At 42.8% G+C, this 15,250-nt stretch overlaps 2 protein-coding genes across 3 annotated transcripts in view; both read right to left on the bottom strand.

Annotated features, from left to right (window-relative positions):
• The window catches only part of Diablo (diablo IAP-binding mitochondrial protein), a 6,984-nt gene extending 1,854 nt beyond the window's left edge, over nucleotides 1–5,130 (bottom strand). Inside the window, exons 1-3 of one of the 2 annotated variants that reach the window (XM_015502458.2) lie at nucleotides 4,984–5,130; nucleotides 4,061–4,178; nucleotides 201–332 (exon numbers count right to left, since the gene is read on the bottom strand). In XM_015502458.2, the coding sequence (XP_015357944.1) occupies nucleotides 201–332; nucleotides 4,061–4,178; nucleotides 4,984–5,033 (300 nt within the window). In that variant the 5' untranslated portion in view covers nucleotides 5,034–5,130. The remainder of the gene's footprint in view (nucleotides 1–200; nucleotides 333–4,060; nucleotides 4,179–4,983) is intronic. The other variant, XM_048785552.1, reaches the window with a different exon arrangement.
• Nucleotides 5,131–8,508: 3,378 nt separating this feature from the next.
• Vps33a (VPS33A core subunit of CORVET and HOPS complexes) overlaps nucleotides 8,509–15,250 on the bottom strand; it is a 29,184-nt gene continuing 22,442 nt past the window's right edge. The window contains exons 11-13 of the mRNA XM_015502457.2: nucleotides 14,853–14,990; nucleotides 11,601–11,769; nucleotides 8,509–11,219 (exon numbers count right to left, since the gene is read on the bottom strand). Coding sequence (XP_015357943.1) covers nucleotides 11,038–11,219; nucleotides 11,601–11,769; nucleotides 14,853–14,990 — 489 coding nt within the window. The 3' untranslated portion in view covers nucleotides 8,509–11,037. The remainder of the gene's footprint in view (nucleotides 11,220–11,600; nucleotides 11,770–14,852; nucleotides 14,991–15,250) is intronic.

Genomic DNA, 15,250 nt, shown 5'->3' with positions numbered 1-15,250 from the left:
TTTTTTTTTTTTTTTTTTTGGTAAAAGCTAGACAGTAAATATTTTAGGCTTCAACAGAGGACTAAAACTACTCAAGGACAATGCATAAATAAATGAGCTGGGCTAAGTTCTGATAAAATAAACATCCCACCAGATTAGGTTGTGAGCCATAATTTGCAAACAACTGGTTGAGAATATCAAAGACTTAGCAAGAGACCTACCTTAGTATATTCAGTGATTGCTTCAATCAATGCATATGTGGTTTGAGAGAGAAAGGTGGAGGTGCTGTCTGTTACCAAAGACACAGCCCTCCTCATTAATGCTTCATTACTAAGAGAATGAGGCTCTGATTTCTGAAAGACACAAACATTATCATTTGACTTCCAACCTATATAAAATAAAGCTCATGCTGAGAACTTCATCAAGGACAGCCAAGAAAAAAAAATTCTCATGGTTGCTTATACACTGCAACTGTGCTATACTTATTTGGGCTAATTTTTATTTTAGGCTTTATGATGACTATTTTAGGCAATACAGAGAAAAAAAAAAGAGTGTGCCTTCTATTTTTCCCCCCATTTTCCATTCCAGAGAGCAAAGTACTTTGTGTGTGTGTGTGTGTGTGTCTGAGAGAGAGAAAGAGAGAGAGAGAGAGAGAAGGGGGGGAGTATCTAACCCAGGGGTACTCTACCACTAAGCAATATCTCCAACCCATTTTTCATTGTTTTTACTTTGAGACAGGGTCTCGCTAAATTGCTGACGATGTTTTCAAACTTGAGATCCTCCTGCCTCAGCCTCCTGAGCCACTGGAATTACAGGCATGTGCCATCACGTGCAGCTGCAGCCCAAGAAATAATTTTTGATACATGAACAAATGAACAAACATTCTTATAGATAAAATAAGAATTTTATCTACATCTTTCAATCAAGTAATTACCATGTACATGTATTGAGAAGCTACAAAGGGAAGAATGACATATTGGCTCACAAGAAGCCAATTTCTTTTTAAAAAAAATTTTTTTTGTAGTTGTAGATAGAATGCCTTTATTTTATTTGTTTATTTTTACATGTGCTAAGGATTGAATCCAGTGCCTCATACATGCTAGGAAAGTGCTCTGCCACTGAGCCTCAACTCCAAGAAGCTAATTTTGACATAATATACCGATTAACTTAAGCCTACAGAATATGCTGGGTTTTTTTCTTTTTTTTTTGGTACTGGGGATTAAACCTCGGGGTGCTTTATCACTGAGCGACATCCTCAACCCTTTTTATTTTTTTAAATTTTCTTTAATTTTTTTTAGTTGTGGACAAAATACTTTTGTTTTATTTATTTATATGCAGTGCTGAGGATCGAACTCAGTGCTTCACACGTGCTAGGCAAGTGCTCTACCACTGAGCTATAACCCCAGTCCTTTTTATTTTGAGACAAGGTCATCTTCTTTTTTTTTTTTAAAGAGAGAGTTAGAGAGAATTTTTTAATATTTATTTTCTAGTTTTCGGCAGACACAACATCTTTGTTTGTATGTGGTGCTGAGGATCGAACCCGGGCCGCACGCATGCCAGGCGAGTGTGCTACCGCTTGAGCCACATCCCCAGCCCGAGACAAGGTCTTGATAAGTTGTTTAGGGCCTCGTTAAATTTCCTAGGCTGGCCTTAAACTTGGGATCCTCTGGAATCACTGGTATTATAGGCATGTGCCACTGCACACAGCCACAGTGTGCTAATTTTACAATGTGTTTTTGCTTGTTCCTCACAACACTGCAGGTATGACTTCTTTTTAAAAATGATTAAATGGAAGCTCACAGAACTTACGTAACATTTTCAAAGTCACACATGTAGCCCTCAATCCCTTTCCCTTATGGTCTGCAGACAAAGTAGAATGTCATGGAGACATCATCAGATATCAAAATATACATGTTAAGTGGCCAGAAAGAGGGATGGTTTTGGGCCAGAAACGAGGACAGGTTTTATAGATAGGACTTGATATTGCAGACAGCTAGGATTAGAATGGTCAAGCATCATAGGAAGAAAAAATGAGGAAAAAAAATACATTTGTTACACATGGAAGGGATTGTCCAGTATCTAGGACTGGTTGGCATAAAAGAGACTGGTCCCTGCGCAGTGGTGTATGCTTGAAATCCCAGTAGCTCAGGAGGCTGAGGCAGGAGGAGCAACAGTTCAAAGCCAGTCTCAGCAACTTAAGGAGGCCCTAAGAAACTCAATAAAATATAAAAAAGGGAGAGGGGATGTGCCTCAGTGGCCAAGTGCCCAGAGTTCAATCCTCCATACCAAAAAGAAAAAGACTAGCTAGGCCACTGGAGTACAGAATGAGTTACTGAACTTGGGGCCTCACATCTGGTTGAGCACTTTATCACTATAAGTTATATCCTCAGTCCTAATTTTATTTTTAGTTGTCAACGGACCTTTGTTTTATTTAGTTATATGTGGTGCTAAAGATGGAACCCAGTGCCTCACACATGCTAGGCAAGTGCTCCTCCACTGAGCTACAATCCCAGCCCCAAGGTGCCACTTTCATATCAACTGCCTATTTGACAGTTCTACCTAAATTTCTACTGAACGTCTCAGACTGGGATTTCTAAAACAGAACTCTTGTTCTCTTTCCACATCCTTCCTCTTCATCTAGTACACGGTAACTCTATTCTTTCAGATGCTTAGGCATTTTCAAAATCTTAGCCAGGTGTGGTGGTGCATGCCTCAAATCTCAGTGATTTAGGAGGCTGAGGAAGAGGATCAAAAGTTCAAGGTCAACTGCTACAATTTAGAGAGACTCAGTCTCAAAAAAAATAAATAAATAAAAAGGGCTGAGGATGCAGCGCAGGGTTTTTAAAGTGCTCCTGTGTTCAGTCCCCAATACTGCAAAATAAAAAATAAAAATACCCTGTGGCTTTTTCAGAAATAAAATTCAAAGCTTTACAATAGTCCACAAAGTACAAAGCATATGATATGATCCAAACTTAATCCTGTGACCTTACCTATTAACTTACGTCCTCATTCTATTCTAGATGACATTAGCATCTTTACTGTTCCTCAAAAATACCAGCATAAGCCCGGTGCAGTGGCCTACACCTGTAATCCCAGCGGCTTGGGAGGCTGAGACAGGAGGATCTTGAGTTCAAAGCCAGCCGCAGCAAAAGTGAGGCACTAAGCAACTCAGTGAGACCCTGTCTATAAATAAAATACAAAATAGGGCTGGGGATGTGGCTTAGTGGTGCCCTTGAGTTCAATCCCTGGTACCAAAACAAAAACAAAACAAACACCCAGTATATTACTACTTCTAGCCCCCTCCCCCTCCACTTTGGTATATTGGGAATTGAACCCTGAAGTGCTCTACCTCCAAGTTACAACGCCAGACCTTTTAGTTTTATTTTGAGACAGGGTCTTCCTAAGTTGTTGTGGCTGGCCTCAAAAACTTGTAATATTCCCACCTTAGTCTCCAGAGTAGTTAGGATTATACTTTTAGGTCTTTGCACCTAACAATTCCTTCTGCCTGGCAGTCTCTTCCCTCCACTGGATAGTATAATATTTCTAATCATAATTCAGATTTCTAATATTTAAATTTTACCTTATCAGAGTAGCTTTTCTTGACCCATTTGTAAATAATAATAAACAATTCCCTCCTAGTATACTCCCCATTTACTATTTGTTTTCTTCAGAGTGCTTATCACCAGCATACATTTTATATTTCTTTTCTTCTATCTTCCCAGAATGTAAATTTTATGACAACAGGAATTTCAAGGTTTGTTTTTGCTCACTTTTAGATTCCCAGTATATGACATACAAAAGTTTTTCATTAAATTTTTGCTGAATTATTATTTTGTTGACATGATATTCTTTTATTTCACTCTACTCATATGCAACTTGAGGTACTGTTCCTATAAAATGAGACAATAAAAAAATGGTAACATAAATGTACCTGCTCAACTCGGAAAAGAAAATGCTGGCACAATAAACAGCATCATGTGGGGGACTGGGAAGACTGGTTGTAACTACAGCAGTTTGTATGATGTTCACTTGAGACTTCAAAGGGATACCGCTAAGAAACAGTCACATGATAGTACTTCACCTGAGCAATAGGAACTGCACACAAGGTTACACCAAATGCAGCCGCCACCGTTTTGTGCCATGGTCTTACTAATAAGCGTTTCCTAGAATTAACCACAACAGGAACACACTGTCGGTACCTAGAAATAGAAGCCAAACTTTTAAAGTGCGACCATCAATCTGTAAAAAGCCTCTATGACTTATTTGTAAGGGTTGGAAACGCAAACCAGGCCAAGCAGGACGCGAAAGTAGCCTAAAAGTGACACTAAGTGTGTCAGAACAGTGGGAGGCTTGGGGCCTGGAAAGCCCCTGCCTTGGGCCAAGGGTCGGGAGCTTTCCATCAGGTGTGGAAGTCTGAAATGTAGCTTCAAGGCTGCTACAAACTTGATGCCAAATTAAACTCCTGCAAGCAGGATTTAGCTTTGCCCAAGAGCTCCGGCTAGAATCGCCTAGACAAACTGGCGAGACCTTGTCGCAAAACAGAAAATAACAAGGACTGTGGCTGAGCGGGACAGCCCCTGGTTTGGTCTCCAGTACGCAAAAGCAAAGCCCTGAGCCGACAGGTCGGGAGGGCAACGCCGACTTTGAGACGTCGTCTCCTGGCGCGCGCCCGCCGCGGAGACGACGTCCTCCACTTTTCTCTCTCTCCCTCCCCAGTCCCTCTCTCAACCCCCTCGGGACGCCGTCCGACTGATGGAACATCAGCCCGGGCTGGGGGAACTCGCTCTCGGGAGCCGGAGTAATGGAAAAGGGGAAGGCGAAGCTGGACCCAGGCGCGACCGAAGACGGAGGCGGAGCCCGAGTCCTACTGGGCTTCAAAGGGGGGCGGGACGCCGCGTCCAAAGGAAGAGCGCGCACCAAGGTCGGCGCTTCCGACCCGGCACAGTGCTCTCTGCGTTGCCTATCCTCCTCCATTTCTGCCCCAGTCCACGACCGCAGCCGTACCTGAAGAAGGAGGCTACGCTTCTGGATAGCCAACTCCTCACAGCCGCCATGCCCGCGGCGGGCGGACGCCGGACGCACACGCCGGAAGTGACGCAGCATTGCGAGCGGCGGGCGGGGCACCGCCTCCTTCACCTGAGAGGACCTGGCCCCCATGGCCACGCCCTCACCCGAGGAAGCAGTTAGGATTGGACAGATGGGGAGCGAGGGGGCGGGGCCCGGGGCAACGGCTGTAACGGCCGCTCCGGGCTCGCAACCGTTGTAGATTCCGCGCGGGGCGGGGAACGCCTTGGGCCAGAAGGCGCTGAGCTGAGTCGCGCGTGATGACACGAGCGATGGGTCGGGGTTTGGGTTGAGGCCGCCCCTCGAGGGGCAACCTGGGCGCGCGCGTCAGGCGCAGAGCTCTTTGGCTAGCCGGTCCGGCTGGGCTCAGCCGTCCGCCGAGGGGGGCGGAGCAGCGCCGGGTTCGTGCCCGGTAGGGGCGGGGCGCCGGCGCTGTCACTTCAGCACCAGGAAGTAGGTGGTCCAACCGGCCAGCAGCAGCGCCCCGATGAGTACCGTGTAGCTGAGGAGAACGAAGGCGAGCAGCTCCCGCAGCACCTGCAGCACGTGGATGGTGGACGACGCCGGCATTGCCCTGCGGGAGCCGTGGAAAGACCCTGAGCTCGCAGAGGACAGCTCCCGAGCCAGCCCCGTCCTGGGCAGGGGTTGTGGCGGAAAACAGGTCCTGGCCCTCAAACTGAGACCCCAACAGTGCCAATTCTTCCAAAACACCCTCCGCTTTGCATTTGCAGTGGAGAGCTGCTTCTAAAGCAAAAGTCGCTCTCATTCTTCCGCTCAGATCTGGGCTCCGAGGAGGCAAAAGCCTGGCCCTTTCCAGCCCCAGCCCTCTCCTACTCCTGAATTTTTAATGCCGCGGGTGCCACTAATGGGCTTGTGGAGTAAAGCTTGCTTTTCCCATCACTCAAGCTCAGCCCTGGGAAGGAAGGGAAGGCACAGGCCTTCACTGTAGCCCCTCTGCCATTTCCCTGGCCCCAAGGCTTCTCAATAGCAGACTTTGAGGATTTTTGCTTTGTAAAGTCCAGCATGCTTGTCTTCTGGCCAGCCAGGATTGCTGGGGTGCCAAACTGATTGCTGGAGCATCAGTTTGACTGGGCTTGTCTCCCTTCCACCGTGTCTTGTGCATCTGTCCCAGCCCTCCTAACTTCACCTCAGACAGAATCCAGTGGTAAGAATCAAAGCAGCTTTTTACCTTCTTTGCTGCCTGCCCAGCAGCTCCCCTCAGTGCCAGCCATTAGCTTCCCTCTTTCCCTATTTCACTCACTTGGCAAAGTTTCCACGACTCTTCCACTGTCGCAGCTTGTGGCTCCTCTCTGTTCTGGTGCTAAAGGTTGGCTTCTGCACACTCCAGCGATCTGAGCAGAGCTGTGAGGTCTTCAGGCAGCAACCGCTCTCAACAACTAGGTGTGGTCTAGCGACCAATTACAACCTCGGTGTGGTCCCTGAGCTCTCAGGAAACTGCGCAGGCAATCCCCAGGCCAGGCGGGGCACTGGCAACTCTGTCTGCCCTCTCCTGTATCACCTCCATGGCCCACAGGGCTCCGCAGGAGTTTGCAAAATTCCTGGCTCAAATGGGCTCAATAAGCAATACACTAGGGGGTATTTCAAGCCTCTTCTTGTCTTGCTAGTCTAAACACTTTAGGTGGACTATGGTGCCAATAGTTCTAATAAACAAGTCCCATCTACTCAATCTGGAAAGCCATTGCCTTAAAATACGGGAGAGCATGCGGTGCGTGTGAAAACCAAGCTTAGATGACCAAGGGCTCCAGAGTACTAGATTCTAATTTACGAAGAGTTTAGCAGTTTACAGACTCCTTACACAGGCATCTTCCCAGGCATCTGTTTCCAATTTCAAGCCTCCAAATGTGAGGCTAAAGGAGCCAGGTGGGAAAGCAAAGAGCATTTTCCCAGAGGTAACAAGGAAAAGTATAAACTTTATGCTGCTTCTGATTATTTTGCTTATACTAGATTTTAGTTAAAGACTTTTTTGACCTTTGAAAAAGCAGGTACTGTGGATATCAACCATTTTATAAACATCATCATTCAGGAGCAAATGGTTCCTTAATTTAATCAGGATCTCTTATTATCAAATCATTGCCTTGGCCACAGCCTAACTAAAAACAGGAGCAGAACATTATCAAGCTGCTCAGGAAGTAGTAATTGCTCCCCCAGAGAATTGGTCATCTGAAGGGCTTCAATGTCTTACCTTGTCAGAGGAAAGAAAGGATGGCTGAGATTTATAACCTTGCCCCATAACAAATAAGATAAAAAAGTCGGGCTGTTCAAAGTAGGACCTATTCTGTGCGCTTTTAAGCTCTTATATCCTTCAAATGGCTATGTCAAGACAGTTACATGATCTAAACTTTGCAGCTTCTACTCACCCCCCAATTTGGGGATTTATTTATTTTTTTAAAAAGAGAGAGAGAGAATTTTAATATTTATTTTTTAGTTTTTCGGCGGACACAACATCTTTTTTTTTTTTTTTAATGTGATGCTGAGGATCGAACCAGGGCCGCACGCATGCCAGGCGAGCGCGCTACCGCTTGAGCCACATCCCCAGCCCCCAATTCGGGGTATTTACAGAAGTGGAGTAATTGAAGCTAAGAATGGCCACATGACATGAAAGCCTCATGAATTTGTTTAGAAGTTAGAATCTGAGAACTTTTATATCATTGCCCTTTCCTTCAATTTTCTGACAAAAAAGCATTCTCTATTTTCATAGTATGTGATTAAACCATAAGATTGCTGGGTTAGGCGTGGGGATATAGCTCAGTTGGTAGAGTGCTTGCCTCTTATGTGCAAGGCCAGCACCACATATGCACACACACAGGGAAAAAAACAAAACAAAACAAAAGCCCTGCTGGGTTTGGTGGTATACGCTTAAAATCCCAGCCACTTGGGAGGCTGAGGCAGTAGGATCCCAAATTTGAGACCAGTCTTGGCAACTTAGCAAAACCCTATCTCAAAAGTAAAAAATCAAAAAGGGCTGGGTGTGTAACTTAGTGCTAGAGCATCCCTGGGTTCAATCCCCACTAGTGTAAAACAAAACACAGGACTGAATACATCAGATACTATCTAGAGTACAGTTCATCATCTACAGATGGTCTGTGAGGCCTGCTTTCCTGTGTCTTGCTATCTTTATCACAGCCTCTCTTCCTGCCTACTTTAGTCACCTAGTATTTTAGTATTTTCTAAAAAAGTATTTTTGCTTGAATTCAGCTGATGAATACAAACACTTCTGTGCTTCTGTTGAGTGACAGGCCTTTTTTTTGGTGCTGGGGCTTGAACCCAGGGCCTTTTGCATGCTAACACACACTCTACCAATGAGCTTCACTCATCCCCAATCCTTGAATGTCTGTTTTTTAATCTTTCCTTTCTTAACTGTTACACTCTTACTCCACAATTAAATCAGTTAAAATACTTATTTCCCTGTTGGATGAAATTCGCAACTGTATAAGACACAAAACAGTAAGCCCAATTAGTCTGTAACATACAATTGAGAATAAGACATAAACCAGCTTGAAAATTCATTTCCAGTGGGAGTAGAATGGAACAAAACTCAACAGACCTTTTCAATTCTCTCCAAGAATGAAAATTACGTTTTTTGGGTTTTTTTTTGGTTTGGTTTGGTGGTTCTGGGGATTGAACCTAGAGCCTTGAGCATGGTAGGCAAGTGCTCTACCAACTGAGCTACACTCTCAGCCCCGACATGTCCAGTTTTTAATCTTTCCTCTCTTACCATTACTCTTTTGCTCCACAGTTAAAATACTTATTTCTCTGTTGGGTAAAATTCACAATTGTATAAGAATTATATGTAATTATACGTAATTATCTACATAAGCCAGATGTGGTGGCCTATGCCTATAATCCTAGCAGCTTGGAAGGTGAAAGCAGGAAGATGCCATATTCAGGGCAACTTATAAGACCCTGTCTCAATATAAAAAATAAAAAGGGCTGAGGATGTAACTCAGTGGTAAAATCCAGTGCCCCTGTACTCAATCCTCAGTACCAAAAACAAAACAAAAACAAAAAACCCCCACAAAAAGTGGTTATCCATGTAGACCTCTTTATTAAAGGGACACTGTCTACCCAATAGACAAAAATCCAGACCCAATGTAAATAATCTGCCTCTCTGAGAATAAATGTGCCATTCACATATCCTTTCTCAATTTCAAGTATTAAATAAATGTCCACAAACACATATAATATGTAATTATCCACCACTTTTTCTTTGCATACAAATGAAGTAATTGATGTCTCATCAATGTTGAATGCATTTTTAGACGCTGACCTAGCTATGCTCTGAGTAAGCAAATGCAGAGTCACAAGTGAATGCAGACACATGAGATTACAACTGAGTGTCTGTTCATAGAACAGAACCCCCAGCCAAGGAGACTTGACCAGACCTGAATTGAATCCCATGAACCAAAACCACGGAGGGACAAGATAGATTTCATTCTCTAAAGGAGCTGAGGCCGAGACAACTGTTAGGGCTCCAAAGTATAAACTAATCTCCCTGGAATAACAAGGATTTGAAAAAGGATTTTCTAAAACAAGAATGTTTTTCCATTTCCAAATAATGAACGTCAAGGCCAGATTAATTCCATGAGAAATCTTTTAAACATCACCTCTGCCACCCTTCATTATTTTACTAATTTTTTTTAAATACAGATTTTCTTTTACGCGTAACATGCACCATACTCATCAGAATCCTACTACTGAAAAAGGTAAGGGAAAAACCTATGTGATTAATAGTTAATGATAGAAACCACACCAGGGATGGAATCTGGCAAAGCTCCCCAGGTTGGTTTTCTCCTGGTTGACCAAGTAATTTTGCTGGAAACTTGGGCAATGGCAGAAAAGCCACCAACTTGGTCCCCTGCATGGTACCCTTAACTCCCCCAGATGCTGGGATGAGCAGAGGAGAGGCAGGGATCACATATGAACTTCGAACTTCTCCACTCACATCCCTACTGTCCAGCACAGCTAACAGTCCTCAGTAGGAATAGTGGCAGCTGAGGTCACCAGATCTCATCAATGAAATCAACCAGGGGCAGCTGAGGTCACCAGATCAAGGACTGCAACCAAACTGAATATTTTCAAGCAAAATGGATGAAAGTGGCCACTGGGAGCTACAGAAGTGCACAGAGTAGTTGGTAACAGGGGTGGAGTTTCAGTATGCTGATGAAGCAAGAGTCACCACTGCTCACAGTGGGACCAACTAGATGTTGGGCCCATGTGGACAGGGAAGAAAACCTAAACCTCAACAGAGGCATCTGTCCTGGAGTGGTTAAATTCTCTGGAAACTGTTCCCCAATTATTATATTCTTCAGTGTAGAAATAGAAAGCCCTTGATAAGTATGGAACCTACACAGATGTAGCTGATCAGAGAAAATATAAATTTTGTGTTTTGGGGCAAGAAGCTCCCCAAAATCTCTTGATGTTTAAGAAGGAAACAAAACTTGCCTTAGGAATAAGATAGAAATTGAAAACACAATTATAATGTGCCATTCCTCTACAGGAAAAATAAATCACTAAGGACAACATTAAGCTCTAGCCCTCAACACATGACCACTATCATAGGCCTGATGCATTTCCTAAAAATATAAAACTGTAGACTAGAAGTTGGACTTCCCCTTCTATTTTCATTTTTACCTCCACAGTGTCTGTGTTCTTATTTTAAGAGCTGTCCCCATTTGTATAGCTATATGGATTATCCAGTCCCACCATCTTTACTGCATTTCCAGAGTCCTATAATGAAGATCCTGAACTCAGAAAATTCAAAACCAAAGTCTCTTTTACCCAGGTTAATTTTCTTCTTCTTTCTTCAAGAACAAAGAGGAGCAGAAAGGAGAAAAGGAACAGAAAATAGTATAAGAAGCAAAACACAAAGTAACTTCTGTATTCCTGTTTCTTCTGTGGGTTCACTTCCTTTCAGCAACTTGTTCAAAAGGCAGCTTATTCTGTAGTGCACTTGTGAAGTCTCCTTTGAACACCCTAGAAAGGTTTCTCCATTAGAGCCTCTATCCAGCTAGTTCCATTCATTAGTTTAGTGGTGGCAATTACATACTCTGTACCTCCATCTTCCAACTGGGAGAGAAACCTTAGGGCAGCAATTTCAGCAAAGGTTACACCCCCGAGGAAAAATATCAGAGTAACTCGGTTTTCTCCTGGTTGACCTAAAATGTAAACATTTCAGAATTCAGAAGTAATTATTATTGGTGCCTTTCTTCCTGCCTCTTAATAGATTTTTCAAAACTCATAAGAATAAAAAAGTCAAATATGTCTTAGTACAGACAGCTCATTTGAAACCAGGAACACTGATTTTAATCTTAATGCTTTTTCAAACTCCTGAGAGCCTCACTGCGGAGACTGAGAGTTGCTCCTCCCAAGAGAATAACATGGCTCAACTAACAATATACATTAGCAAGTAACAGAAGAGGTACACTTGACTCTGATACCTAAGTACTTTACAAATGTCTTTTACAAAGCAGCTGCACAATACATGAAAACCACACTAATGGCACATAATTATCTGTAGACACTGGACTGAGACTTACGTTTTTTTTGAAGCCCTGTGGGCAGTGGCTGCCGTTCTTCAAAGTGGGGGCCTGGGAGGATGCGAAGAACTTCCTCGATACTCCGCCAGCCAGGCCTGGAAAGCAGCTGAGCCAGTCGCACACTGAGGGGGGCATAACCACTGTACACATAGGATATGTCTGTGGGATTCTGTCAAATAAATAAATAACACCTGGAGATAGAGATTCAGAGCCACCTGTACCTTTAGAGGAGCCCCAAATTACCTGATTTGAAAGCAGAAACACAACTCTCTCACCCATGCCCTGCTCCAATCCACCCCAAATGGACTTTAGTTTCGCCAGCTAGGACTTCATTTTGACTCAAATCTTGAAAATTCACTCAAAGAAACTCTGGGTATTGAAGATGAATAAGTATCATTTGATTTGCCAAAAAATTTCTTAGATGGTACCATGACACTTTAGCTGAATAATAATGCCTACAAACCTTTGAACCTAGCAATTATATTTTTAGGCATTTATCCTACAGAGGTGCTTTTAGACCATTAGAGATAAACCAAAGAAAAAAACATATTGATTGTAACACGGTAATTGCAAAAGGCTACAAACTGCCAAAATTTCTATCTTAGGAATCTGTTAAATCACAAAATAAGGAATATCCTTAAAACCACCCTGTGGGGACTAGGGATGTAGCTCAGTGGTAGAGTGTATTCTCAGCAATGTGCAAAGCTCTGGGTTCAATTCCCAGTACCAAACAAATAACAAATCAAAAGCCCACTAAGTAGCAATTAAACAGAATGACTGGTGTGATTCTGTCTGCACATCTGTTCTCTGAGGAAACAGTCATATATTTTCCATTCTTCTCTCCCACCTAAATGCATGCATGGAAGATTCAATGGACACGAACATGAGCCCCTTGAGGACCCAGAACTATCTTTTCAGCTAAAGGCTGACAAAGATTATCACATTAAGGTGGATACTGATGAAAATGAGCACAGTTTCTCTTGGGGGCTTTGATATTACACCACCTGTGGACTTAAATTGGAAGTGTGGTTTGGGTCCTGTGCATATTAGGGGACAGCACTTCCTAGTTCTGTAGAAGATATTAATGCAAAAATGCAAGCAAATATAGAAAAAGGTGGTTCTCTTCCCAAAGTGGAGAAGCCAAGTTCATCAATTACGTGAAGAATTGCTTCCAGATGATGGACTGATCAGGACCCTATTTAAGATCTCTGGCAGTAGAGGAATTTTCTTTAAGAAAATAGTTTGTTAAAATTTTCCATCTTATTTCATTTCTGCAACAGTTGATATCTGGCTGTCCTTTTATAATGCAAAGTGAGAACTTTCCCTACTGTTTGATAAATGTTATCCAGGTTCCACTGCCAAGAATGTGTTGTTCAAAATGCCTGTTTGGTTTTTTAAGATGGAACTCCACCCTCTGTTTGGTTTTTAACTAACTATATATGGAATGTTATGATAGGACATAGTAGTAGTTGTGTTCAGACATGGAAATAGTTGTGAAACAAAAATATAGACATGTGAAATAAACTCAGTATTTTATTTTTTAATATTTTTTTTAGTTGTAGATGGACATAATATCTTTATTTATTTATTTATTTATGTAGTGCTGAGGATTGAACCCAGTGCCTTGCACATACTATGCAAGTGCTCTACCACCGAGCCACAACCCCAGCCCCTAAACTCAGTATTTTGATAAAGTAAAAATAAAAAAGAATGAGAAAGAGCAGGAAGGATCACCGAAGCATCTTCAATATCTCTAGTTAAGTGATAGGTGGGTTTGGAGGGAGGAAGATAAGAATGGTAAGGAGAGCTGAACTAATAGATTATGCACATGATGCAACACAAAAATTAAGGGTATCTATTTTCCCACTGGGGAAAAAATAACCCAATTTTGCTATTGATGGAGAAGACTAGTTATAAGCATTTCTTAACAAAGACAGTCCAAAAAAGTCCCCCAGAAACAAACAAACAAACAAAAGCCTAGAAAACAAAAACCAACCAACCAAATAAAAAAGACAATAAGAAAAAAAATTTAGAACTATTACAAAATACAACAAATGGAAGCCAGGCATGGTAGCACATGCCTGCAATCCCAGCTACTTGGGAGGCTGAGGCAGGAGGATCACTAATTCAAGGCCAGCCTTGGCAACTTAGCAAGACCCTGTCTCAAAATAAAAAATAAAAAGGACTGGGGATACAGTTCAGTGGTAGAGCATCCCTGGGTTCAATCACTAGTACAAAAAAAATAATAATAATAAAAATAAAGCTAACAAATGTAAAGCAAAGTATACATGGGCTGGGGATGTAGCCCAGTTGGTAGAGTGCTTGCCTTGCATGCACAAGGCTCTGGGTTCGATCCCCAGTGCGCTCATGTGTGTGCGCACACACACACATACACTAAACAAATGTATATGCTACTTCGGAGCATAAAAACGTTTGTATGTGCATAGAATCTTTCTAGAAGAGTAGATTACAATTGGTTCCAGTGGTTTTACTCTGCAGGAACTGGGTAAGCTGTGGAACTGACTGATTCTTGCTGGTCATTTCCCATCAGCACCTCCTGAGGTTCCCCAACCTTCTCCACAGAGCTCTGTGCCCTGGAGATGGCCTGGAGGTGCTATGTCAACACTCTCCCACACCCTGTTTGTGCTTGCACAATTGCATGGGGAGGGGTGGTGGAGGGCAGCTGGAGAGTGGGCAGCAGCATGAGGTCAAGGCTTGTACCTCCCTGCCTTCTATCTGTGACACTTCTGGGGGCTGGATGTGTGTCTCTACAGTTTTCATCAAGCTTTCTAGAATAACTTCTCTGCCCTTCAGGCCTCAGTTGGTGAGGACTCACCACTGCACTGCCTACTAGTCTCTACTGGTTCACATCTTTATTTTTTTAGGTACCAGGGATTGAACCATTGAGCCACATCTCTAGTCCTTTTTATTTTTCGAGACAGGGTCTTGCTAAGTTGCTTAGGGCCTCACTAAGTTGAAGCTGGCTTTGAACTTGTGATCCTCCTGACTCAGCCTCCTGAGCCTCTGGGATTATAGGTGTGTGCCACTGTGCCTGGTGCCCACATCTTTATTAATCCTCAGGCTCCCCAGTTTGATAGCATTATGTTTCCTCCTGAGATTCTGATGGACACAACACACAAATGCATTACTTTTTCAAAAAATATTAGATGTGTAGATTAAGTAGCATATGTTGTCACAATAAACTATGAAACCAGTAACTGACTGCAGTTAAAGTGGAGGAGTGCATCTTACTTGTTCGTTAACATCATCCATCCAGAGGCGTAATGTTTTCCGAATTGTTGGGTAGTTGTTTCTGCCCCCTGTCTGTGGCTTTAGCAGGCCGGCCTTCTCTAGGTTGTACAAGGTCAGTATGTGCTCATAGCCATAGGTCTGCAAGAGAAATAATTTGGCCTTGATGTCAGATCAGGAAAAGGGCTTCTTCAATTTTCAAAACAGAGCACTTTGAACAAATCGATTTGATCTGTACTTCAGACAAAATAACAAGGTCCAGCAATAACTCCTGATGAGCACAGGGGACAGGGCATGCTTGTCCATTAATATTAAGGCAGTTCATTGTTTCATAGTAGGATTTAAATATATTTTTAAAAAATTATATATATATATATATATATATATATATATATATATTT

Source organism: Marmota marmota, unplaced genomic scaffold (assembly GCF_001458135.2).
Source record: "Marmota marmota marmota unplaced genomic scaffold, marMar, whole genome shotgun sequence".
NCBI classification, from domain to species: Eukaryota; Metazoa; Chordata; class Mammalia; order Rodentia; family Sciuridae; genus Marmota; species Marmota marmota.
This window is presented reverse-complemented; position numbering and strand designations above follow the sequence as displayed.